At 39.9% G+C, this 26,444-nt stretch overlaps 1 protein-coding gene across 2 annotated transcripts; it reads left to right on the forward strand.

Moving 5' to 3' along the window:
- Positions 1 to 2,900: 2,900 nt before the first annotated feature.
- On the forward strand, positions 2,901 to 25,311 carry RNF149 (ring finger protein 149; the record flags this gene model as incomplete). 2 transcript variants are annotated; one of them, XM_083854982.1, is made up of 9 exons in its annotated part: positions 2,916 to 3,381; positions 10,737 to 10,987; positions 13,830 to 13,898; positions 16,680 to 16,762; positions 17,217 to 17,313; positions 17,829 to 17,858; positions 19,977 to 20,172; positions 20,541 to 22,581; positions 24,688 to 25,311. In XM_083854982.1, the coding sequence occupies 8 exons, from the start codon at positions 2,916 to 2,918 to the stop codon at positions 20,597 to 20,599; spliced, it is 1,251 nt and encodes a 416-aa protein (XP_083711108.1). In that variant the 3' UTR covers positions 20,600 to 22,581; positions 24,688 to 25,311. The 2 variants fall into 2 exon arrangements, with proteins under 2 accessions (XP_083711109.1, XP_083711108.1); XM_083854983.1 differs by lacking the exon at positions 17,829 to 17,858 and having other exon boundaries at positions 2,901 to 3,381; positions 24,688 to 25,310.
- Between the last annotated feature and the right edge of the window lie 1,133 nt (positions 25,312 to 26,444).

Raw genomic sequence — 26,444 nt, forward strand, 5'->3', positions numbered from 1 at the left:
GTAGGAGCTGAGCACTCACCTCTTGGGTGTGCATTAATAGTGTTTTGGAAGTTTCCTCAGTGCTATTTCTTCCATTGCCAGCCTTGCTTTTATAAATTCTTGTTACAGCTTGTTCTCTTCTGTCCACTTTCCCCTGATGCGTTTTCTTAAGCCAAGTCTGACAATTTACCTTCTCATCTTGTTTACCCACATCACCTCCTTTCAACAAAATTCAAGCTCTCATGCTAAAATTCCCACTTCATATCCAAGAATAGAATAGAATAGAATAGAATAGAATAGAATAGAATAGAATAGAGTAGAATAACAGCCTGTGTTAGGATCAAATAACAGCCTCTGTTTCCTATTTACACTTTAAATCTTTCTCTTGCCACTGGTTGGACTGCATTTACTGTAAGAACTGTGTCAACAGTTCCCTAACCTGTACAAATCTCAGTCAACACAAGCTTCTTATTTCCAGTGATCTGTATTTTTTAAAGAACATTTCCTGCAGCTGGTTTCTTCCTTTGTACTTACTGTTTTTACTTTTATCCCATTTCTGGACTGATGTGTACTCTGACTACACCAAGGGTCTTTCATTTATTTACAAAAACAAACAAACAAACCCTACCAAACCCTAGTTTGAACATATTTGGAACCACTGAAGTACTTCCATTTTTTAATCTGCTTTTTGTAAACTACTGAATTTGTGCTTCTTCCAAATTGTGTTGTCATCCTTCAATAAAGCTCACCTTTTACCTGCTTTGTCTCTGCCACCACCTCCACATGCCCTCTCCCATTTAACATTTTGCTAGATGCTTCTGTTTCCTTATCCTCTTTTCCCTATTTTTTTCAGCAACTCTAATTTTCCTATGTTCCTCCCTCAGCTTCCAAGTTCTCCACAGCCCCTTCCACATTACTTGGTCTGCTCAATCCTGTCTTCTTGATTTTGCCACTTTAATCTCCTTGTCACTATGCTCAGTGCCTTTGGAGAGAATCCTAACACTGGCAAGTTTTATTTTTGGGAGAATGCTAGAGAGTTGCTTTAAGGAATACTTTGGGTTTGAAGGTGTTTGTTTGTTTGTTTGTTTGTTTGTTTGTTTGTTTGTTGAAACACTGCCTCTGGAACTGAAATGGGAACATATTGGCTTGATGCTGACACAGAATAGGGCAGTTCATCGAGCTCATGGCTTTTTCCAGTGATATCTTCTGCACAAACTGTTCCAGGCTCTATTAGGCCCTGCCTGTGTCAGCACCCACAACATATAATCACGATTAGGAAGGATATCAACGAAGTTTGACAATGTTGTTCGACAACATAGGTAACAGTACAAGAACACACAACTGTTGTCTTCTGAAAGAAAACAACAATTTAAAAAAGGCTGGTAGCTGGTGAAAACAAGGGATTCATTTTAAAAGCTAGGAAAAGGTACAGACCTGTTCCATGAAAGAAATATGGAAGACTCCGTGTTTATTCGAGAAGAGGTGCATGTCAAATACTTCTATTTAATGGAAAACAAGTCCGTAGAATGATCATGTCTATTCAATACCTTAATCTTGTACTTATATACTTTTTCCTCCAGATACGGTATAGATGAAAAACGTCACCATTTTTCATCCTTCTGGAATGAGCTCCCCTCAGCACAACAGCACAGGCGTCGTGTGTATCTGACCGCGTGCAGCTCCGCTCCCTTTCCCCCGCATGTCTGTGCACCCTTCTGTTCTTTGCTGCCTTCTGGCCACCTCTTGTGCCCTTGTGTCCTTGCTTCTGGTGCTCCAGCCTCCCTCCACTCCTCAGGAAGCCCTGCTGCGCCCTCGAATGAGGGCGAGGTGTGCCCCGGAGTGTGCGGTGGTGACTCACTTAACTCGACGCGTGTGCCGCTGCCGGGGCGGTGCGCAGGGCTGGGGCCGCCCCATGGCGGGTCCTGGGCCCAGAAGCCCCCAGGGCTCGCTGGCAGAGGAGGGCAGGGCGGGGGCCGGGCAGGGGCAGTGCCCGCTCCTGCACAAGGCGCTTCAGCCTCTTCCCCATGGGGCTCCAGGTGCGTGCAGGGCCTGAGCGGTGCTCCTTAAACAGCCCCGGCAGAGCAGAGGTAATGGTCTGTATCCTGGCCCGTATTAGAAACAGAGTGTCCATCAGGGAAGTAATTCTGGTCTTGTCCTCGGCACTGCTGAAGCCGCACCTCGAATGCTGTGCCCAGTTCTGGGCCCCTCTATTCAAGGCGATAAGGAGGATATGGAGGTGCTGGGATCGGCCCAGAGAAGGGCAGTGGAGCTGGTGACGGGGCTGGAGCACACCTCCTACGAGAAGCTGCTAAGGGAGCTGGGTTTGTTCAGCCTGGAGGAAAGGGAGGCTCAGGGGACACCCTGCCACTCTACAACCACATGAAAGGAGGCCGTAGCCAGGTGGGGATCGGCCTCTTCTCCCAGGCAACCAGCGACAGGACAGGAAGACCCTGAAGCTGCGCCAGGGTGGGTTTAGGTTGGATACCAGGAGGAAGTTCTTCATAGAAAGGGCACAAGACATTGAAGTGAGCTGCTCATGGAGGCGGTGGAGTCACCGAGTCTACCAGCGTTTAAGGAAAGACTAGACGTGGGGCCGAGTGCCGTGGTCTAGCTGACATGGCGGTGCTCGATCACAGGTAATATTGGATGATCTCAGTTTTTTTCCAAGCGAACTGATTTTGAGGCCTGTAGCTGCCGCAGCGCACAGGCGCCGCCATTGGCCCCGCCCGCCTCCCTGTGCGCGGCCCCCTCTCCCGGCATGCCGCGGGGCGGGGCGGCCCGGCCCCCTGCTCGCCCTCAGCCGCGGCGGGCGGGCTCCGCCCCGGGCGGCTCCGCGGGTACCTGCGCGGCGCGGGGCGGCCGCGGGGCAGAGCGCGCCGGCGGCGGCGGAGCGACCTGCGCAGGCTTCTCCTGTCCGCGGCGGGGGTGGCCGGGCCATGGTGCGTCGCGCCCGGCTGGCGCTGGTGGCGGCGGCGCTGGTGGCGCTGGGGGCGCCGCCGCCGCCGTGCGCGGGCGCCCGGGCGCTGGAGTGGTACACGGCGTGGGTGAGCACGTCCTACGTGGAGCCGCTCAGCAACCGCACGGTGAACGGCCACACGGAGAGCGGCCGCTACGGGGACAGCTCGCCCAAGGAGAGCGCCAGGGGCCATGTGGGCATTCCCCGCGGCGCCTCGCCCCGCCACATGGAGGGCTGCGCTGCCGACACCGACTACGACGTGCCGCTGCCTCCCGGCGGCCGCGGGCCCCGCGAAGGCGACCCGCCGACCTGGATCGCCCTGGTGGCCCGCGGCGGCTGCACCTTCAAGGACAAGGTCACCAACGCGGCGCGGAAGCGGGCGGCCGCTGTGGTCATCTACAACGAGGCCCGCTTCGGCAACAGCACCGTCTCCATGTCGCACCTGGGTGAGCTCGCCGAGGGGCCGGGGCGCGATTCGGGGGAGCGCTTTGTCTAACGCCGGCCCGCGGCGGGGATGCGGCTCTGCGCCGTGAGGAGTCGGCATGTGGGGAGGCAGAAATTCCTGTAAAAATGCTACAGAAAACCGGGGTTTTGTTTTCTCTTCCCGTAAGCCACGCTAGGGAAAAAGCCGGGCTCGGCTTCTGTCTCCCGAGTTACGGGCCGGGCGTCAGGGAGGAAATGCGGCAGAGCCATCGGAGCGGCGGCCGTGCGGCAGAGCGGCTGGGATGGGATGGGATGGGAGGCTTGGGCTCCTTTAGCGGTTCCCTGTGCCTGGTACCCTCCGGCAGAAGGGCTGCGGCGGGCACAGGTAGGCCGCTCTCTGCAGGCCCTGTGCAAACGCTCCAGGTATCCCGAAGATGCCTTCAGGTGCTTTTGAAGGCATAGCTGTAGCTGTTTGAGGATAGCTTTTGGTACAGGCTTTGTTGTAATAGCTTCATCGTCCTCTCCTGCGCAGGTCTGTTGAGAGCGAGCGAGAGGTGTGAGCATCAGGTAATCCTTAAAGGCTCGCAAATGCAGCAGGAGAACTGAATCCTGGAGAAGGATGTTGGCTTGTCTCAGCGTACTGCTGCTGCTGTGTAGCCTGCAGGAGGGTTCCGTGATTTTTACCGAAATAAGAATCCAGGTGTTCTGTCACCACAGTCCCCGTCTGGGCTGTGACACAAAGGACTTGCTGAATTTTTATGGTTATGACAATATTAAATCCTTAAATCAAAGAGATGAAAAAAGCCTCAAAACTTGGCAGTAAAATCTGTTTGCTTTTATAGATTTTTGGGAAATTGGAAGGTCTTCAGAGGAGGATGTGAAGACAAGGCAAACTAAGTAAAAAATTCCGTAGATGTGTTCTTCACATGGCTTTGCTATGATGAGTTTATTCGTGCCTGGGCTCTCATTCCTGGTTATGAGGGAGGGAAGGACCAGGCACTAGGATGAAGTAAAACCATAATGTGTTTCTAAAGGAAACAAACTTATTTTCTTAGTGTAGTGAGCTGAAAAATCTCAACTAGGGAGCTGTTGCTCTATTGGACATGTGATTTATCTATTGGAAAACACATCTCTCCTCTTGGAATACCCAGTGGCACCAACTGGGGGGTTGGAATCAGGATTATTGTTTGTAGCCTGCTGCTTGCTTGAGATCAGCCTGGCCCATTTCATGTTCTTAGTTCACTGTGAAAGTGGAGGTGAGATGCTAGATAAAATGAACTTTTGGTTTTGATCCTAGATAGTGATTAAGATACTTTGTTGTATAATACTGCTTTCATCTGTAACAGTTTTTTTTCCTTGCCTTCACCCAGTATTGGCCAATCAGTACAATTTTTTTCCCCCCACATTCTTTTCTATTCCCTATTGTAACATCTCATATTATTTGTTCTTTTGTTGAATCTTTTTCTATTTCTCTCATCTTGCTTACTTTTTTTAAAAAAATTTTCTCTTTCTGATGTCACCTTTGTGCTACGGAAGACCTTCTTGGGCTTAATACTCAGTTTTGGACTTCATTAGTATAGTCAGATCTGCCAGTGGCTTGAAGAGAAGTGACTCTCTGACTGCTCATTGGGTTTTTTTTCCTTGCACTGACAGAATGTTGCAGATGAAAGTTCCACTTGTGTAGAGAGTGTGATTTAGTATAGTGCATATATACAGTAGTACATTTGTATTTCTACTGACTTCATAAATGCAGGTTCGATCTTCCAATTGTTTAAATGGGATGATAATAATATATTACAATATAATTACGAGTCTTGATGTAGTCAGAAATGTTTGTTTCATGGTTGACGCTTTCAGACATGTAAATGTTCAAACACTTTCAGTGCACTTTGGGAATAAAGGGAAGAGGTACTGTTAGTGTTTTAAGTCTTAGGCTTTTTGAAGGGAAATGATAGAAAGGTCTGTGGAAGACTGGCAAGGAAGAATGTGGAAGGTAAAGCTATGGTTAACAGGATTTATGTTTTCATTTCTGTGAAGGGATTTGTGAACTGGCACATAAGGAAGCAAGCTTTCCTTCTGGGAGGAGTGCTGAGGATAAATACTCTGGGAAATCTGCAGTGCAGTAACTAAGGAGTGGAGTTATATGCATAAGTAAAATCTGCTTAATGAGTTTGCAATTAGTGGCACTGAAAATGATGTGATATGGAACAGTGGTTACAGCTGGTAGAGATGCAGCCCAAATTATGTGAAGGTGATAGATGGCTTTTATGATCTCAGTGCATCTTTTCATTCTCCTCCTGGGAAACATAGCCTTTGAATTTTCTGGGATGTATGTGATCTATGTGTGCTATTTTTGTTAGTGGTCTTTTGGTGCTTTTAGGCATGTTTCAGCCCGAGTAAAAAGAGAGGTTCTTGATTAGGTGAAGAAATTATTTGTTATACCTGGTGTCAAAGTGTTTGAAAAAGGACAAATGTTCCAAATCTGTATTTTTCACCTTGTAAGCTTTATGAGCGCAGTGAGCAAGGACTTGAACTAAAGTTTTAGAACAAGAGAGTCGATAATTTCAATGTGTAGCCTTGAAATCCTGTCCCTTTTTCCAAAAGAAGGTTCTGCAAATGTGACTCTACTGATATGCCTCATTTCAGTCCTTTGCTCTCTGTCCAAATTACATTGTTCAAAATGTTGGATGACTTCTCTCCTCGAGGAGAATAATAGTGACAAAATTTCATGTGTGGCTGAGGTGGTTTTTGCATTGGAAAATTCTCATTTTACCCAAATGACGTGGGGAGTTGTACTTCATTTACTGAATCTGAACAACATAAATTCAGACTTCAGTTTTACAGACTTGGCAAGCAGTCCTAACTCTGTTCATTTTTGGTGATGATGGTGAACTTAATGCAAAGCTTCTGTATTGCTTTCCAAAACCAAAGTAAATATTGCACATAAATATTATCTGGGAGTGGGTTGGAGAGGAATCTGGAGAGGCAAAGTGGAGTGTTGTGGAGATCAGACTAAGGAGAGTCAGAGGCTCAGTTCTGGTTCAGAAGTTAGAGGGAGGCAGAGGTATATTGCAATGGAAAGAAAACAGGGTCTTCTGCTTCTACAGTTTTCCTGTTACACTTCATGCTGGGCACCCAACCATCTCTGTGTGTCCCCCCCGCCCACAGCCCAAGCTAGGATTTGGTGATCCTGGTCAGAACGTAAGTTCCCTTATCATAGACTATGGAATGAAATGCAGTTGTGCTTGACATACAGGGATGAGAGGCACTGGCTGTAATAATTTGGGGTAGGTCTGGATTAGGGCTTTAATTCATGGTTTGTGGATTTAAGGGAAGCTTGGGACTTAATTTGAGTGTATGACCTTGGCTACATAATGAAAATGGTCTTTCATTTGCCAACATACATCTAACTAGTTCTTTCCTCCATTGTCATGTTTTTTTAATGCACGTGTATTGAATAAAACAGATGCAAATTATTTTGTGCTCATGATTCTGTAAGTTTTTGCCATTTCCAAAGCAGCAGAGTTAAAGTTATTTTGACATGTAGTTCAGCTCTTTGCTACATTGCTTACAGCACTACTCAGGATTCTCAAATGGTGCATAATTTCTGTATCACTGGTGTTTTCTACTGAAAGTTTCTGGTGCTGTAACTGCTGAAAGGACAGTGGCTTGCTGAAGTAAGACATGACTGTATGATGTTGAACTGGTAATGCTGTTCTGAAGAAGCAGGAGTAACTGCTTATACCTGTCTTATAGATAAAAGTGCATATGTATTGGAACTCACGTGGAAAGAGTTTGTGTGCCGGTGGTTGTATATCCAACTTGAGACAGGTGAAAATACAACATGCACCAGGGATTAGGTGAGATGAGGCTGGGGTATATGGTTAAGACAAAGCTGGTTATGGGATTGTTAGTGTACTGTTAACATTTGTTTGGAACAGGAGCTAAAAAGAATATTTGGTGTTGGTTGTGGCAATATTAGTAGGGTGCCTATGTTTAAATAAACCAATGGACTGACCTTAAACATTTTTACTAAGATGGTTGAGCTCTGAGAGCTTTCTGACATTTCTCAGGAGGACAAAAACTAGAGCGTGTCTGTGATCAGTTTCTGGATGACAGAAAAATATCTTCTTCATCTCTAAGCATGAATGAGAATAAATGTTGTAGTTTGGTGTGCCTTGAATCAAGATCTGTACCTGTCCTACTTTTTCCTCATCAGTAGAGTGTTGGTTTCCTTTTGCAAGAAGATACTAGGAGTGGTAGCAGTAAAACTATCTGCACTGGCAGGAAACATATCTTCATCTTCAGAGTTCCAAATTTGCCTTTTTTTTTTTTTGCAAGTATCCTAAGCATCTGCCAGCCCTGATAATGTTAAAAAGCACAGACCAAATTTTAAGTGGACCCAATTTCACTGAAGCATCAATCAAATCTAGAAAAAAAGATATGTTTACTCTAGCAGAGTAAAATTGTGGTTATTTCTTGTAAAGCAAGAAGGTTATAGAAGAGCAAAGCCAATAGAACATGTTTTCAGAAGATGCATATATGTGACACTTGGAGTTTTCTTTATAAATGTGATTTGAGGTGTCTGAGTTTTGTGGCAGTTGAAGAAGCTGATGGAATGACTCACCATCATTTGTCTTTGAATAATGAGTTTCAGAACAGCAGGCTAAAATTAGCAAGGAATGAGTTAAAATCCTTGGTGTTACAGGCTGCTCAGGGCAACTGCTTCTCTGAGACTGCTCTTGTTCCTTTTGTAATCATGGATTGCAATTATTCTTCTCTTCTCCCTCTTCTGTCTCATGACCTTCAAGGCCACTGTGTTTAGTTGCATGTATTTTTTCATGGCAGGTTAATCACCAAATCTTTTAAACTGTTAAAATGCTTTTAATGGATATTTATTTAAAAATGTAAAATATGCTTATGTTAATTCTGAAAGTAGAAAGTGTCACACTGTCTAGCAGCTATTGTGTAAAAGTAGCCTGACTTTCATTTCAAGGAAATAACTGTCTGATAGTTGGGCCTTCTGGTGACAAAGCAGAGAAGAACAATACTTATTGTCATGGGGGTTTTTTAATACTTTATCATTAAAAATAGTACACAGAATCAGATAGCGGGATTAAACTGATTTAAGATTTCAGGACCAAGGTGAAAATCTGATTGAAAAATCCAGGCTGCCTCTAATCTTGAATACTCCTTTTCTTCCTCAAGCTCGGATGAAACCGCATAAATCTTTCCAACATGTTTGTACCATTCCCTGGCCATCCTTAGCACCCCTCCTGTTATTCCTAACTCTTACAATTAATTAAGGAGCACAGGACCTAATTTCCTGATTTAGGTATGGAGATAGCAGTTCTTAGCAATGTAAGATAAATTCCTACTTTCACATGGTTTTTTTTTTCTTGCTAACTCCCTGTGGAGTTGTGCAGGGTCAGAGAGCGGAGAGTGTTACACTCTCTTCTCTGAGTTTTGTGAGGCTCTCTGGTAGTGTTTTTGTGCTATTTCAGTGAGAACAACAATATTAATTAACCAATTTGTAGTGTGCGTGGTCTTGGGCTATCATGTGGATCAACACATTGTTGGTGAGCAGATCTAATTAATGGACTCTGTTGTCTGTCTGTCTTCAGCTTCACTGCTTTGTGTCTCCAAACACACCCACCAAGCAGGGCAACATAGGTGGGGTGTGTGTTGCTGGTGAGCAGAGCGGGGTGCCTAAGGGGAAGTACAAGTTGGTGTAACCCTATTAGGAAAATCTGCTTTTTTGCTGGGTCTAGATCTGGCAGACACAGGTGTAATGGTTCTTACAGTAGGTCACCACCAGAGGTGGGATGGTTTGTGTTAAGGTGAACTTGAGAAGGGAGGTTTATTCAGCTAATACCTGTAACCTTTAGTTTTCATCCAGAGCAAACTATTTATGCCTTATGGAGGGAGCAGTTCTATGTACACAAGTGAAACTTCTGCAAATACTCCTTGGCTTGGTAACACAGTGGCCAGATTGAAAAGTTGTCGCAGCCAGAATTGTCTCAGCTAAAGGAATTTGGTTTAAATAGTTCAGGCAAGTAACTCTTTGTCTTAGTAGGCAGAGGTGGCTGAGGCCAGAAGGAGCTTTGAATTTTGAAAATCCCCATTGGTTGTGATGGTGTAAATAAGGAAGCCATTTCTTCTGATACAGCTTCTCTGTAAGGAATCTACCACAGCCAGAAGGGAAAGAGGCTTTGAGCCTTCAGGGGGTGGTTTTGTTGCAGGTTGATAGTTTTTTGTGAATCTGAAAAAGGTACCTGTAACATTACAGCTTTAGACTTTTAACTAGGAAAACCTCTCGCTTTTTCTTCCTTTCTCTCTGAATCAAGACTAGTTTCACTTTTTCTCAGAGGTAGGAGAGCAAACTATGGAGCTGTGACTTACCAAGGTAGCAGCAGTGTTGATACACACAAACAAAGAACTATTTAAATAGAAATAGCATAGAACAGTGAAAATGTGACATTTTTAATAGGTACATTTGTTTGTAATTTGTTTTTTAATACTTGGGTTAGATATTTCTGAGAATACTGGCTATTCTTCCAGAAAAAAATGGAGAAACACTAGTCACAAAGGTCTTAGGATTTTGCTAGTTGGTCTTGATCGTATCTTACTGGTTTTGGTGGCAATATGTTGCCTAAAGGTTTTGGGCGTTTTTTGAAATTAGGTTTCTTTTATATGGACTGAGAGCTCTAGACTTCTAATATATTAGAAAAAATCCTTTTGTTTAGTGCTCCCAAAAGAGTCACAAAGTATTTCTTGACAAGTCTTTGTCATGAAATCTCATTACATTTTGAATATTTAGTATTAAAGAATCTGTAAGTATTCCAATGTTTAAAATATTTTAATTTATTATTAAATATCTGAATCTTTTTATATTTTGTTTATATATCCAGTGTAATTGGGCTATAGATTCAGTTCAAACTAAATTGAAGTGGCTCTCTTTGATGTTCACATACTCTCTCCATCTGCAACTAAAATTCCCACACTGACAAATAAAAGCCCAGCTGTTACTAAGCTGCAAGATAGACTTAAACTGCTTCAAGATGAGTTGTGTATGACCTGTCTGGCTTTTTTGCATGGATCCACATCTTACCTCACTGTGGAACGATGACTGTAGCCCTTGGACAGTAAAGATGCATCTGTTGAACTTTCTCATGTTTGAGAGTTTTTGAAAGTAAATGAAGGATTCTTTACTAGTGAACTTTCTATCAATTCTGCTGTGCATGAAAAAAAGCACTGGAGGCTTTTCTATAATTTTGCTTGCTGATCTTAACTGACGAGGCCAAATTACCCTCAAGCAAGAATGCCTACATGTTTACTGTGACTACTGACTTTTTTCTTTTTTTATTCCCTCCAACAGGAACAGGAAATACAGTGGTGATAATGGTTGGCTATCCAAAAGGAATAGAGATATTGGAGCCAGTACGAAGAGGGATTCCAGTAACAATGAGTATTGTTGTTGGCACACGACATGTGCAAGAATACATTAGTGGTCAATCAGTTGTGTTTGTAGCCATCGCCTTCATCACCATGATGATTATATCGCTTGCTTGGCTCATATTTTACTATATACAGCGTTTCCTGTACACGGGGTCGCAGTTTGGAAACCAGGTAAATGGAGCTAATGGCACTTAAGAGTATTTACCTCCTTCTCCTGTCAAATCAATTGCCTAACTTTGATTGTTTATTGAAGCATTCATGAAACCTCTGCCTTCTTCCTATTTTGCTAACTGTGAATGCTGCTCAGCAACAGTCAGTGAGGCTAATAAGCACTATGCTAATTGGAATTGCGAGTTTGACTAGTCATAATTATTAGATGCTCATATGAAGTAATGAGAAATACATTTAGCCACTTGTCAACAACAAAGTAAGGGCAGCTTCTTATGTGATCTGTCACCTAACTGAACTTCCTTCCTTTTGACATGAAGTTATTTTCATTCAGTAATTTTCATTTTGAAAGTATTAACTTCACTAACCAGACTTTTTAAATGGGAAGAAACCATGGTAAGTTGATTTTTTTTTTTAATTTTCTTATAAAACCCACAAGTTCTTCAGGTTAGAATTTTTAGTTCTAAAGTTTTATGAAAACCACTTTTGCTACTTGTAATTCTACAACTCCACTGTAGAGTTACTGAATTACAGCATAATTAGAAGGTGCACGTGTGGTGAGATTCAGCTGTCTTGGGCTACTCAAGGTACCGAGAACAATGAGAGTACTGAGGAGATTTGGAAGGAGTAATTTTGCTATTTATTTGCCCTTTTCACATTTCTGTACTTACAAGGAAAAAAGCCAGCTTTACTTTTTTTCCTCTGAGAAAAGTACTTCATTGTAGAGCAGTTTAGGCTGGAAGGGACCTCTGGACTCTTGCAATCAAGAGAGCATCTTACATGGAGCTGTTGAGGATGTAAATACTGAGTTTTGAAAATACCTTAGAATGGCACTTACCTCTGTTTTTCAGCTACTGCAGATAGGTTAAATTTCTTCCATGATCATCAGCAGCTCTACCGTTTGCAGATTCTTTTAGTTTTTATCCTCAGTTCAGAAAAAAAATAATTGTTTCAATTAGTGCTTAGCATTTGAACTTCTGCCTTTTCTTTGACAATGTAAATTCTAGCTTTGGGGAAGGAGGGAAGGGATTTTTGTTTGCTTTCAGTAGTCTGAACTCTGTTTGGGACTTAGAGGACTCTTCCGGGAAAATACTTAATTCCTCTTTTCAATGACTGAGGATAACACACAGGACTTCTGTATTGGTTAAACTTGTGGTCTTCCTGGAGTTTTGGTTTCCTAGTCTTTTTTACTAAGGTTTAAATCTTAGCATTTACTTTCTGAGAATACTTTGGGGAAAAAAAATTGATAATTATTTATAGGAAAAGAGATGTATTTCTGTGTTGTAATAGTTGTTTGGTGAAGAAAGTTGCTTCTTCCTGTTGCCTTTTAGATGGTCCACACAGAGGAAAGTTCATGTGCCTTATGAAGCATCATAGATTATGTACTTTAGTTTTAAGGATGCGAATGTGATGTTTCTTAGAAACATGTGCCACAGACTCTTAATAGGATTTTGCTATTGTCATCCAAATGCCAGTAGATTTTTCCAGTGCGTGTCATCTGAATGCTTCTTAAATAAATGAAACTGTCTAGCATTAGGAGGTTATGCCATTTTCTCAGTTCTTCCTTTTCTAAAATGGCCATTGAAAATAAAAAATGATACAAAGTTGGAAAATGTTTTGACGATATTAGTTGAGATACATTATTAAGAGTCTTAAAGCAATTTTCAAAACAAAAAGCCACTTTCTAACCCAAATCTTGTTTAGTTTGGCTTACAGACTCAATTAAAATTAAAACTTCTGAGTTAAATGTTCGGTTTTAAAGCAAGCTGCAGTTTAACTGCTAAACGGAAGATGAAGATGGGTATCTTAAGATTTATTCTAATATCAATATAGCAGTAAAACTATAGAAAATCTCCTTGCTACTGAAGATGAAAACAGGACTGTACAGTAAACCTTGAGAAGGTGGAATAGGCTTCTGCTGCTGGTTTTGTTAATTTCTGGGAGACTTTGCCGACTACTCATCTTTAACACCATAAAAATAAAAAAAATCACCATTTTCAATACTATACATTTGTAAAATAACATCATCATAATTATTACAGAGAAAAATTGCAATTATGAGTTTGGGATTTTTTTGTTCCTTGATGGTATTGCTTTACTGAGGGTTGCTGCTAGACAGGCCAGCATCTGTCAACTGGGAGTGTTTAGTTTCTCAGTTTCTTGCAGTAGCTAGCACTTTGTCTTGGACTACAGTACTGCTTTCTTTTCTCACTTCCCCTCTAAGCATCATTATAGTGCATAGAAGTCCAGTATGGTGCATCATGTCTGTAAAGGCTTTCTTGTCATCTCCTTTGCATAATGTGTCCTTTCAGTGCAAAGCTTTGTCCAAGGCAGGAGACAGTGTTTAACTGAGGGAAGTATTAATAGCTACAAGCAGCCTTTTGACCTGGTGGCCAGCTGTAGGCTGCCTGGCAGGATTCCACCTTCTCGCAGGCTGGTGCAAAACGTACGGTGTGCCTGCTCATGGGCTTGCCTAACTGGAATGTCTGGTTATGTGGCTGTTGTTACAGCTCTCCTTGCCTCTAAAGCCTACATGGGTTTCAGCTTTGCCGTGTGGGAAGGGCCTTAGTGCCGGCAGTCAGGATGCGGGGCTGCGGCTGCCGCTGTGCACGGCTCACCCCGGCACGGCTGGGGCTCCTCACTGAGCCGCAGGAGGGCACAACTTATTGAACATCTGCTGGCTGGAAATGTTTTATAAACTCATTCATTGCCCAGAGAGCAATTTTTTTTTTTTTTTTTTACTGCATTCAGAAGACTCAGTAATCCACATGGAAAGTTTATAAAAACTTTGAAATGTAATTCCTGAAACTACTGTCTATACTAACCCTTAAAATCTTATTTCAAGGGACATAGGAAAGAAACCAAGAGAGCCATCAGCCAGCTTCAGCTGCATACAGTGAAACGTGGAGAAAAGGTAATTCGGTGTCTCTGGTTATTGCTGTAAGTTTTATAAATGGTTGTAAAGTCTTCAAAAATTTAAACTAAAATTGCCACAACATAATTGCAGTATGACATACAATTTTAGGCTTATGTTAGGGCTGTTTAGAGGCAGAAAAAGTCATATTTGAACTACTTTTGAAGTTAAGGCTACTTTGTTGCAAATATCTGGTTCTACAGAACTTATTGGGGGCTGGTAGGATAAAGGTGAGGAAACATTGTTATCTTTTCAGCACTTGAAAACATCAACAAGTGGATTGCAAAATACTTCCGCAGTTCTTACAGCTGATGTAATGTTCTGTTTTCTTAGAAGAACATTCATATTCTTATTGATCAGAAGACATTAAAATATAAAAAGCTTTGAAAAATAAAACATCTGTTTCATCTTTTGACATATAATACATTAAGGAACTGTGTAGGCTTAACCTGAAGCATAAATTTTTTAAAGTACATTTCTGTGTTATGAAATGAATCTAAGCTAAAAATTAAAGCAGCTTTCAGGAAGTCGGCTTTGACAGCACACGGCCTAAACTCAGCTGTATTAGAATAACTGAAGTAGAAAAAGCCAACATTTTGAAAGAAAATATTTTAGTTGGCGTTTTGGGAGTGCTGATCCTAGATGCAAAATTAGCTTCTGACTAGATTTCTGCTGCTACATAGACTTTTTTTTCCTCCAACCCTTGTCTTACTGGATGAGTTTTTATTTAAGGACTGATTTACTTGGAAACGAAAAAGAAGGATTAAGTTATTTGTAAGTCTGTGAATAAAATTAAAGTGAGAAAAGACATTGATATGTAAAAACTTTAAAAGCTGTGGTCCAGCAGAAACTGTGCTGCTCAGATCATGTGCTACAGAGAATATGTTCTTCATTTAGTAAATCAGTTTTGAAACTTAAAAAATCCCAAAAGTGTCTTTGAACTTACTTGCCTTTTCCTTCTATGCTTTCAGCATGCTTAAATAGCATTTTATGAGTATTTCTTACTTTTAATTTTATTACTTTTTGGTGGAGTTTAGCGTATATTTCAAGCTGTGAACAGAGGGATATTCATACTTCAGTTCATACAGTGGTGACATCAGAGATCAAGAAAGACAGAATTGAACCCAAACTTGTGTAAAGCTATCAGAGCATAATGTCAGCATAGGAAGAAAGGGATGTAGAAGAGTCACAATGAAACCTATGTTAAAAACCACCCAGGAGATGTTAAAAGCTTTTTAATTTGGTGTTCAGTAAAATTCTCCAAATAGGATTTGTATTGTTTGATTCTTGCAGTATATAGGGAGTTCCTTCCAATAAATAGACTCTTGACTAAAGTAAATAAAATGGGAGAATTTGTTGTTATACAGTATGCTAGTTATTCCTATGAGTGACATCTTCATTGAGAAGAGTAGAATGAGATGAGGCTAGAATCTCTGTTAAAATAGAGGTTTTCTCTGTGGTAAATCTCATCTTATTAATGTGATTTGAATCAACCTATCAGCAAATTTATGTACCTTACTGATGCAGAGGTATTTTCTTGAACTAATAGAAATTTGTCTGGATATTTGTCCTGCCTACTTTGTAAATGTACATTTTAAAAATATTTCCTTTCAGCCATTTTAAAGGGTGTCTTGTTGTGACACAATACAGTCCAATTGAAGTTGAGATATTTAACTAAAAATAGGTCAAATATTAAAAGTCTATTTGCTATCATGTAGATTTTTCCTGAGAAGCTTATGAGATTATTGTAAAATGGACACTCATTTGAGTATGTGCTACATGTGGTGTGCTTGGATTTTTCCTCTTGTACAGAATTAAAAAAAAAAACTTATTATAGAATAAGCACTTGTCTTAATTTTGCTTATGTAAAAAAACAGTCCTAATATGATTTACTTAGGAATTTAAGGCATTAATGGTGTAAATTGAGAGCATGCAAAGGAGGGAAATACTGGTCTTGAACTTGAAAGTTTCCTTGCAGAACAAATCAGTTTAAATGTTTGTATTGAAAGGGAAGTGCTCCAGTAAGTTGTAAATCAAAAATAATAATTTTGGGGGGATAAAAGCAGAGGAGTTTTCCCACTCTCTGCTCTTCTAATACTTAGATTTTATACAGCCCAATTAATGTTGGTTTATTTTTCTTGTATTTGGAGCTATCATATTCATGCTGCAACTCTAAGCATGGCCTCAAGAAGACAGTAAGACCTGTTGGAAAAGATATTTAACCCTTAGATAAAAATAGAAGTGGGGAAATGGTGTTCTTCTAATGTGAATTTGGAGATAATTTTTAAACCCAAATTGCATACTTGTGTTCTTTTCTGGCTATGAAGGAATATCTGCTAGCATGTAGTAGGAAAAAAAAGGTGAAGAAGAGGTGTGCGGTATTCAGGCCAAAAATCTCTTCCTGCTCTTGGAAATCTTTGGGACCATTCATGCAGAATTAAATTGTGCACTTTGATTTGTGCTGAGCTCTTTTAAAATGTTTTCATCATATAGCTATTTTCAACTGAAACATTCCTGTGCTCCCATGGACAAAGCCAATTAATGAATTACTGAGGATGCCATGTATAGCTATTTAAATTAGAAAAATCTGGGTTTGGCTGCTTTTAGTATTTGGTAACTTGATCAAATCACCCCTTGATAGAATCTCGAATTAAATGAGGTGATTTTTTAATTTGCTATACCATTTAATATATTTTGCATTCTTTGAAACTAGCTATTACACAAAACTTGTTCTGTAATGAGGTACGAGTGTAATACACTTAAATGTGTTGTCATGTTTAGGGTTTAGATGTTGATGTGGAAAACTGTGCTGTGTGCATTGAGAACTACAAACTGAAGGACACTGTCCGAATTCTGCCATGCAAGTAAGTTGTCATAGTTCTTAACTTTTTAGCATGTTTTTCTGAAGAAATGGGGTGAATTTCCTATAAATTCTTCAGCACCTCTGGTGGCAGAGGTGAAGCTTCCGTTTGTATGGCCTCTTAAGTGTTGAAGGGCACTGTGGGGCCATGTAGCATTTCATATCTTTGTGGGAGCAATTGGGAGAACTGTAGGGGTGAAGTAGAGCTTGCTTAAATTAGAAATGTACACTGTTGAACTGGTAACTGTGTGATGTCTTTGTGGTTATTAACATCTTCTCTTCAGAAAGCTGGCATGAACCAAAAGGTTTCCAGAACCATGTCTGTCCTATTAAACTGAGCAGCAGCTAATCATCAAGATTATAAAGGAGAGGTTTATTTTGAATGTGTTGACTTGTACACTGTTTGAAGGAGGGGTGTGTGGCCTTCATAAGTTCTAAAGAGCATTTCCTTTCTTTAGGCACATCTTCCACAGAACATGCATTGATCCTTGGCTTTTGGACCACCGAACTTGTCCAATGTGTAAACTAGATGTTATCAAAGCTCTGGGATACTGGGTATGTTGCACACTACTTTATAATCTTCAAAGTAGAAGTACAGTCTAGGAGGCAGGACTTCATGTAACTGTTCAGAATGAGACCAGCTGTTATTTGACAAGACTCAAGAAACTGGGCAAAGATGCAAAGAGTAATTGAATGAGAACCAGAAAAATAAGGGAATTTTATGGGTAAGAACTTAAATATATTGAGCAGCTCATGAATCTCCTTTGATAACTATTTTTTTCTATCTGCAGCTGATGGTATTAAGGAATTTGAAGCAGAGATGAGACTGTTTGCTCAGGCTGCAAAAATATAACTGAATTAAATAAATCTAGAACATGTTTTTTGATGTTGTTGAGAACTGTGATTCAGAGGAAGAAATTATAGTTTTTCTACATAGAACGTTTGTGTACTTCCACATATGCCCTGTGATTTACCCCTGTAAATGAGCTGGTACTTAAAACCTTCCTAAAGACATTTACCAGAAATCAGTTAAGTAGAGAAAATGATGTGCTCTCATTTCTTTCTGACAGCACCAGAAAAGAGAGATGAAGACACATGCGGTAGGTTACTCAGTCACTGTTGATAAATAGTCTTGAGTTCCACTAAAATGCTATAGGCAAGAATGTGCCTCTCTTACATCCTACTGATCTACAGAGATCTCTAGAAAATAGAAGTGGTTTTTTGGTTTCAGGGACTTTCCTTTCGTAGACTAGGTCTGTGTTTTGGCTACCTTTTCTCTTACTTCATTGCAGAGACTTACCAGATCTGTGGAAAAGTGTTATGAATTACTGTTTTGTTTTGTCAAAGAGGACAATACTCTTGCTATGTAATGTGTATATGCCAGATTTTGATGCTTCTGTTTATTAATCAGACTTTTCCCGGGAGTTGCAATGTCATAGTCATGTGGAGTAGCTATCGCTACTTTAATATTATTTTATTAGCAGCTTGGTTTCTGCTCACATTCAGTTATTGGGGTTGATGTATCTTGTGTTATATGCAGAAGGACTTATCTTTATAAATACAGGCTGGAAACTGAAATACTGGAACCTTCAGAATAATTACATTCCCTGAATTTGTGGTGTTGCAGAGGATACTGGTACTAAGCCCAACCAGGAGGAGTGATAACTCCCCTGCTTGTTGGCTAAAATGACTTTTGGAAAGCAGATTGAATGGGATTATATTAAATAGAGAAACCCAGTTCATTTTTCTGATGAAATGAGGAGAATTGGTCCTGCATCAATCATTCAAGACTCACTGAAGCTAATAATGTGGAAAACCATTCAGGATGTTTTTTTCTAGCTTAGTTTTCAGTTTGATCCAGGTTGCCCAATCTAGTCAGTGGAGTGATTGCCTGAATTTTTTTACTGATGTGAAGAAAAGAATTGCAAAGAGCAAGGCGGCTTCTCTCAGCACTGCACTTGGACCTGCAAAAAAGAATGTGCAGCCTTATTATAGAAATATACTAAACCTTCTGCAGAGAGGCTCAAGGCTCCGTTCAGCTATGGACAACAAATACTTCAGATATCTTTATTTTTATAAATACCTTAACCTTTATTTTTAAAGGCTTGAAGTAGAAAAAAGGCAGTAAATCCTATGACATGGCTTTTGTAAAGAGCAGACTTCAGTGGTCTAGTTTTTCATTATGCTATTTTTTATGAGAGACGGACCTGAAGTTCAGCGTGTCTCACTGATTTTGTAGTTTCAGCGCTTATTTAACTGTTTTAAGTTTTGGAACCCAAAATCATTAATGCCCCCTTCCGTCTGCAAAGATAAAGATAAGTATCGCATGTGTCTTGTGTTCAATTGTAGCATGTCTGTAGCTCATTAAAATTCAGTATGTTTTAAATTCTGCTGATTTGATGCTAAAGAAAGAATCAGCCAAGAATTTCTTAAATTTTAAGATGAGGATTTGCTCGTTGTTCGAGGAAGGGAAAAATAATTACTAGTAAGCAAAAAGAATAGCTACTTAAACTGCAATATATTTGCTTATGTATAAATAACATCAGTATACCTATGGCAATGAAGGTAGTCTGTTTAATTGTAGAAACAGAACTGTACATAGAGGACTTTGATCCATTCTGAAAATGAATTCAGAGTTGTATAGCTCGTGCTGTACAATAGGTGAAATAGATCCCTTTGCCTGTGATGCAGGTGATGCGTTCCTGCAAAGCAACAAGCCAGTGTGTTTGTGGTTTTGAAACAGACTTAAAGTTATGCTGGAGATAGAGGAGGAGAGAATTTGGTTCTGATGTAAATGTTTGTTCAACCTACAAAAAAAAACCCAAACCTTGGCCAACTACTATAATGAAAAACCAGGACTTGGAGACTTCTGCAAACTCAGAGGATCAATAGATTTCCTCAGTGAGGACTTGGTATGCACTGAGCTTGCTCTTAACCTTCAGCAATACGTTGCTAGTGTTGAAATAAACCTTCCAAAGGCTTTCTGTTGCTGCTCTTGGTTTGTGGTGGCTTTGGAAAAATGGCTTTCCTTTTGTGGGGACTTTCTTTCTTTGCAGTCAGACAATAACCTTGAAAGTGGACAATATCAACACTATTCCCAGGAGTGCACGTGTAATAGCTAAAAAAAATGGTCTTTTTTCCAATAAGGTGAGGTTATAAAAGGTGACATGTGTCTGATGGTAGACAGAAGTGACAGTAAAATATGCTTAATTTTGAAGGGGGACCCTGAAGATGTACTTGAAATTCCAATACCTGAATCCATAAGTGGCAGTGTTTCAGTCGGAAGTCTGAGTATTGCTTTGCAAGATGATGAGAGAAACGAAGTAAGCGAATTGTCAGCTTCCTCCACTAATGAGTCTGTATTGCAGTGTACCAGCTTAAAAGAGGATGCAGGGGAAACCACAGCATTGCTTGGTAAGTAATTCAGTGTTTAACTGGGCAAACCTTAGCACTAGACATTGCATTAGAAGCCCTTCTCTCCCTGGTGTGAGCAGTTAGCACTGCAGTGCAGAGCGGACTGAGCGGTGTCGCTACTGGTCTTCAAAAAATACAGATTTTTGAAAAAAACAGATTTTCACAGAACTCTGTTGAGCTGGAAATAACTGGATTTGGGGGAAAGAAAGATGTAAATAGTGTCTTTAGAAGATTACCCAGTGAATCTCAAGAACCTTAGGTATATATGAGTATGAAGTTTGTTGCCAGAGTCTGGATTAATGTAACAGATCAAGCATATTAAAATGGTAAAACAACAAACAATTTTTCTTTTAATTTCTGATTTCTAGATGTGGATGGCAGTAATAACCGGCATGGCGAACATCTATCTAATGGAAATTCCCACTGACCTGCTTCATGGAAGATATCTTGAATAGACTGTTGAAGAACTATTATTTTTTATTTAATTAGTATGGACTTTTGTCTAGTGAACAGAAAAAATAACAATGTAAATTATTTTACCTTTCAAACTTTTCTAGCTGGTGTTCCAAAAGGGCTAATAACTAAGAATTTTGTACACAGGAGGATTTTATAAAATCTCCTCTGGATGTCTCATCCTAAAAAAATGCAATAACCCTTTTTCTGTAAGCATTGTTGCAATGTCATTGTGTTCCAGAGGGCTGTAACAAAGATGAAGACTAGGCAGTGAAAGTAAGGTAGAATGTGTAATGGTTAAATATTTTGGATGCACTATTTACATTCAGTATGTACACATGGAGAACACTTACAAGCTACAACTATTAAAATGTTCTGAAAGTTCTGATCTGTTGTAATTGGAGGTGAATATTCTTAGAAAAGACGTTAACCTTGAAGGTATCAAATAACTTGATGGATATGTTGTGTATCCTTTTCTTGTGATGGAAAAAATGCTGTTTGCAACATGTAACAAATACTTATTCTATCTTGTAATGTGTTCAGCTCAGAGTGGATGCTGAGAAAAGGAAACCTTCTCCATCTTGCTAGCTTTTTATACTGAATTTGGCAGTAATAGGTTGTGCTAGGTGGTCTTCACGTGCTGAGCATGTAGACATTTAGTATATGCACACTGATTACCTCTTTCAATCTTAAACTCAATAGAACAGAGGTAAAGGGCTAATTATGGCTAAAATATATTTATTAGTCTATTTATAAGAATTTACATAATTTCTTCTTGCTCCTGTTCCCATCCTGACCCACTTTATGTACAAATTCAAAGTGTTTCTTAAGAAATACAAAGTTTAGGTTTGTTTTGCTTTTTCTTTTCCTTTGCACTGAGATGCTGGAATTCTTTTGGATATTCCACATTAGGATTTTTGACTGGGTTTGCCATTAGCTTTTATTCCTTTCTTTTAGATTAGCAGTATTGTGCCTTATAGTAAAACACTTAAAAAATCTGAAGCATCTGAGAGTAAATATAACCCCTGGCATCTCCCATTATGACCTCTTATTCAAATATTTATATACTATAAGTGGTATAAGGAATTGCTAAACTGTTTTGTAAAGAAATATGTATATTTAAAACACTACTTAAGAGTGTTAAGTGAATTGTTTAGGATTTTAGCATTGTCATGTTATAAATAATATGCTACATTCCTCAATTTTCTTTTGTAAAGCTGTTGCTCAGATTGCTTAAAACAGTGTCTTTCACTAGACATTTGTTTTAGAGTGCATTTTGTTTTTAAAATGTATATTTGGAATGTTTTTAAGAAAATATGCAATTCTTTTTCTAACTTATATTGAGCTTCAATAGAAGCAATAACTTTTTTTAATTTTAAAATGAATGTTCCAGAAATGACAGAGAGGGAAATATAATCTGAACTTCTATTTTGCAGAGCAGATGTTTCACCTTAAATTTCCTTCAAAAAAATTCCTGTTAATGCCTACTTTAAAAAAAAAAATCTGCCTCTTCCCTGTAGGAGTATAACTTTTAGGTTTACTGGAAAACTGTCAGGTTGTAGTTCTGATGTCACCAGCAGGTGCAAGTTTTTGTGATGCCTTTATCTTATAAGAAGCACATGAGAACGGAACATGACTGACCAACCATCTCCAAAACTGAACAAATAAATAAACAACCCACAACTAAAGTAGACAATGTGTAGGGACACTTATGTCTCCAAAAGAAGCTTATCAACATTTCCAGAACTGCCTTTTCAACTATCTCTTCAATATTAAAGTCTTCTCCCTCTTCTTTAACACAAAACTGAACATTGATGTAGTAAATGTTGAGAGGGTTTAAACTCTAGCTCAAGGAGGAACCAAAAGAGAAGTTATCAAGAGAAGTGTTGTCAGTCTGTGGATTGTGTCTTGCTGATACCTTACAGCACAGTATTCATTCTGGAGAGGAGAATTGTGGTAAGTACTTGAGCTTTTATGTAACACCTATAAAACCAAAAGCTTTTCTTAAGAATTAAGTCTGAAAGCTGGAAGAAAACCTAAGGAGCCTACAAACTGAAAAGTGTGCTTATAAAATCTGGTGTGTGCTGACTTAAAAAAATATCCAAGTATGAAGACTCTTGAGGTCTGTTAGACATGCTGGCACTGCACCTGTTTCATCAGTCATTCATAAAAATACTTAGAGTTGTTTCAGTCAAATAGGTTTGCTCATAGTTGATCTTTCATATAGTTAGGTCTTGTAAGGCCAGCTGTGCTGCTGAGGAGTGATGACAATAAAAGGCCGAATTGCAGTGCCTCCAGCAAGCAGTTTGCTCTCCTTGGAAGCACAATGACAAAGATTGTCTGAAGCGAATCACCAGTCTGACCTCAGTCAAAAAGCTGATGTGCATTAGTAAAAGAGAGGTAGGATGAAAAGTACAGGGCAGGAAAAAGACAATGTAGGGAGCTTAAAACCTTATCATGAGAAGCTTAGAAACAAGAAGCATAGCTCATCCGTTACCATTGAGTAAATGGGTGTAGGCTGCTGTAAATACAGGTGCACAGACTTTGCTGATCTGGATCCCCACTAAGTTGGATCAAACTGGTATTGCTAGTTTTTAACACTTTACCTTCCAAAAGCTTGTATGAAGGTCAGAACTAGAGTGATTTTTTTCACCCCCTTCATGAACCATTTTTGTAGGGTAGGTGCCTCCTGACTCTTCCATTTGGGGGAGCTATAATCTGCCTCTGCTGCTTCAGCGATGTCCTGCCTAGTGTGGGAGCTGCAGCTGTGTGTGCTGTGGGGTTCCTGCTGCCTCCCCCTGCCCTCATCACTTTTCTCTTCCTAGCTGCACACTTTTTGTAAAACATGCAGGAACTTGTCTTGGACACCTTTCCCTTTACTATATTTTGCCATAATTAGGCAGACTGCTTCTTACTGGAGGCATTCCTGTGGTGTTATACAAAAAGGTAAATTGCGAAGCCCAGGTGAAGCCTGTAGCTCCTGAATGGTGTTGCTGAATAAATCTCTTGTGAAAAATCTCTAGCAGGACTAGAGGATACTGGTTTTGTGGACTAAGTATTATTAGTCTTGTGTGAATTGGTATGGCTTTGCTACTGCTGCTGTTTCTGTTATGGAGAAATTTTGTCAAGTTAAGTGATTTTAATTTCTTTTTAAAGAGGAGCTATGAACATGTCAAAATGAAATGCTGTTTTAAAGGAAAAACTGGAGGCCCCTCTTTGTTCAGAAATTTTAGTTTATTAATAATAGACTACAAATAACAAACTGGAAAAAACTTGGTAGTAAATAATTGTCTTAACTGTCTTTCAGACTTTATAGAAAGCAAAAATGAACCATAGACATTTCAGATCTAAAGGCATGTTAATGGTTTAATTACTTGCAGTACCAATTTAAATGGATTTTGTTTTACTAATGACTACTAGACTGGATTCTTCTTTGGCTCTAAGCCATACTTGGAGAAGGTTCTTGGCATGTACTAGAGAAGTTTGATAGTATAGCAGTAACTCACTTCTCCTGCCCCTTACCCCTCACATTGCATGTGAACATAGTCCATTAGTCTGTTGCCAGTAATTAGGGCTAGATTTTGGAGGTCTATTGGAGGATTGTGGGATAATTTACCTACAATGGAAATGCCTTTAATCCATGCTGACTTAATTTAGTGCATACCAGTATATTCCTGCCAAAGCTGGCCTGTTGGGAATTCTGCTCCTGTTCAGGTTGTAACTGGCACAAAGAAATGCCATTGCAACACTTTCTTCAAAGGTGCAAAGCTTTAATTACCTATTGATTATGTAATTAATTACCTATTGATTTGGGAATGGTCATTCAGGTTTTCTGCCCTCCTACAAGGTTCCTCTACAACCAGCCAGTTGTAGTTGGGCAGAGTCCAGCAAGACTGTCCCCTTGGGTAAGCTGAAGAGATGCAATTTTATAATAGGGCCATGGTGAATTACAGTTCCTGAAATGGAATATGTCAGTGTAATTTTTTTTAAACTGTAATGCCTGTAAAAAATTGTAACATCTTTGTCACTGGTCTTTACTGGATGTGTTCTTTTCTTTCATAGGTGATACATGAAGATTTGAAAATTGGAATTGATTAAACATGCACAAATGAAGCTAAAGGCTTTTGGTTTTGCTCAGTATGGGTCCTGATCTCTCCTCAGCTATCCCACTGTATTGCAAAACTTGATTTTAGAAAGTTTTAAAAAAAGAATGCCTTTATAATTGCATGTATTTGTGTGAAGAGTGCATTGCTTGGGACTGTCCATTATACTTCCATTGGACCTGAAGTTCCTTTTCAGTGTCTGAAAAATGATAATGTTACTGCATTTTTAAATGAGCATATCCTTAATTCAGAAGAGTAAAGTAAGTTTCCATCATTTTGTTAGTCTGAAGCTTAAGTCCAAAACTTTGAAGCCACTTACTTCTACTATAAACATATACCTGCAGAGAACTATTTGAATTTGCTAGTCTGTCAAGAACTATTCACAACCGTCTTTTATTGTAACCTTGAACTAATTTGGTTGCATTGTTTGGATTAAGCACTTGTGTCTTTTTCATTGTGTATGTACAGTTGTAAGAATGTCAAGTTATGCATTGTTGTTGTAACTTAATGGTTAAAAGCTTAAATTCCATAATAAATTATAAAGACCTTTTAAAAGCATGGCTGAGAAGCTGTAGGGTTTTGTTTTCTTTGGTGAACTTAGAGTGGATCGGAGACCTGGGCACTAGCACAGCACAAAACAGGCTTTACTTTATGCTGGGGAGCTACAGAGAGACCTTTCAGCATGTGGTGCTTTCCCCATGTCACCATTACCTGGGTGGGCTGGGGTAGTAACCTTGCCTGGCTGCTTACTGAGGAGAGGGAAAATCCATGGAAGAACTTGTGGGTCAAGCTAAGAAACAATTACCAATTACCGTCACAGATATGAGATGTGACTTCATGAAGATTACTTTGAAATGGCAATAAATCAGTTTTAGAGTAGGGTAGTAGAGGACTAAAACTACCCTTCTGTAAGCTGACACTTCTCCCTTCCGTGGTGGCAGGAGAGGGGAGGGGTGAGCCTGTAACACGTGCTCGTTGCTGTTCCCTCCTCACCCTTTTGCCCTGCTCCATTCTGAGCTCCTTCCGGGGAGCTGCAGTTCTCTAAGAATTGCTTCAGTGTGGATCCTCTCCATCAGGTACAGACCACTCCAGGGTTATCACTGAGCTGCCACCAGCCTGGCTGAGGGGCTCTGCTGTGCCAGCTTGTCCTGGCTGGGTTTGGAACAGGGCAGCCGTGGCATCTTCTCACTAAGGCCACCCTGCACTTCCCCTGTACCACAGGGCTCTGAAATGAGTATGTCTCAGACATACCTATGATAAAATCATAAAATTTCTAGATAAATCCCTAGTCCTTGGATTTTTCAGAGAACTATAAAAATTATGTATATCAGTACAACTCAAGCAATTACAGTGAAAATGCAGAACAGCTAGACTTTGGCTGTAGTATCATAGTAGTAACCTTTGAGGGGGAGGCCTAAATTGTTTTTAACTAATTCTGTAAATGACAGAGTAGATAGCAATGACTTTAACCAGTAGTAATCATTTCTATATTGGAGCCTGTTACTTCATCATACTACTGCAACTTACATTCCAAAAACTAGTCTAAAATACATGTGTGTTTTTAAAGAGAGGTACTACTACACAGAATCGAGTCAAATTTGGCTTTAGCTTTAGTAGATAGAAAACATTAAGGAGTGATTTTAAACCAGCTTGTGCTGCAAGTGTTGCCACTAAAAATGCCTGATAGCAAATGTGTTGGGTTGGGAAGCAATGTCT

The sequence above is a fragment of the Zosterops lateralis genome (assembly GCF_965231275.1).
Source record: "Zosterops lateralis genome assembly, chromosome: 2".
Classification (NCBI taxonomy): domain Eukaryota; kingdom Metazoa; phylum Chordata; class Aves; order Passeriformes; family Zosteropidae; genus Zosterops; species Zosterops lateralis.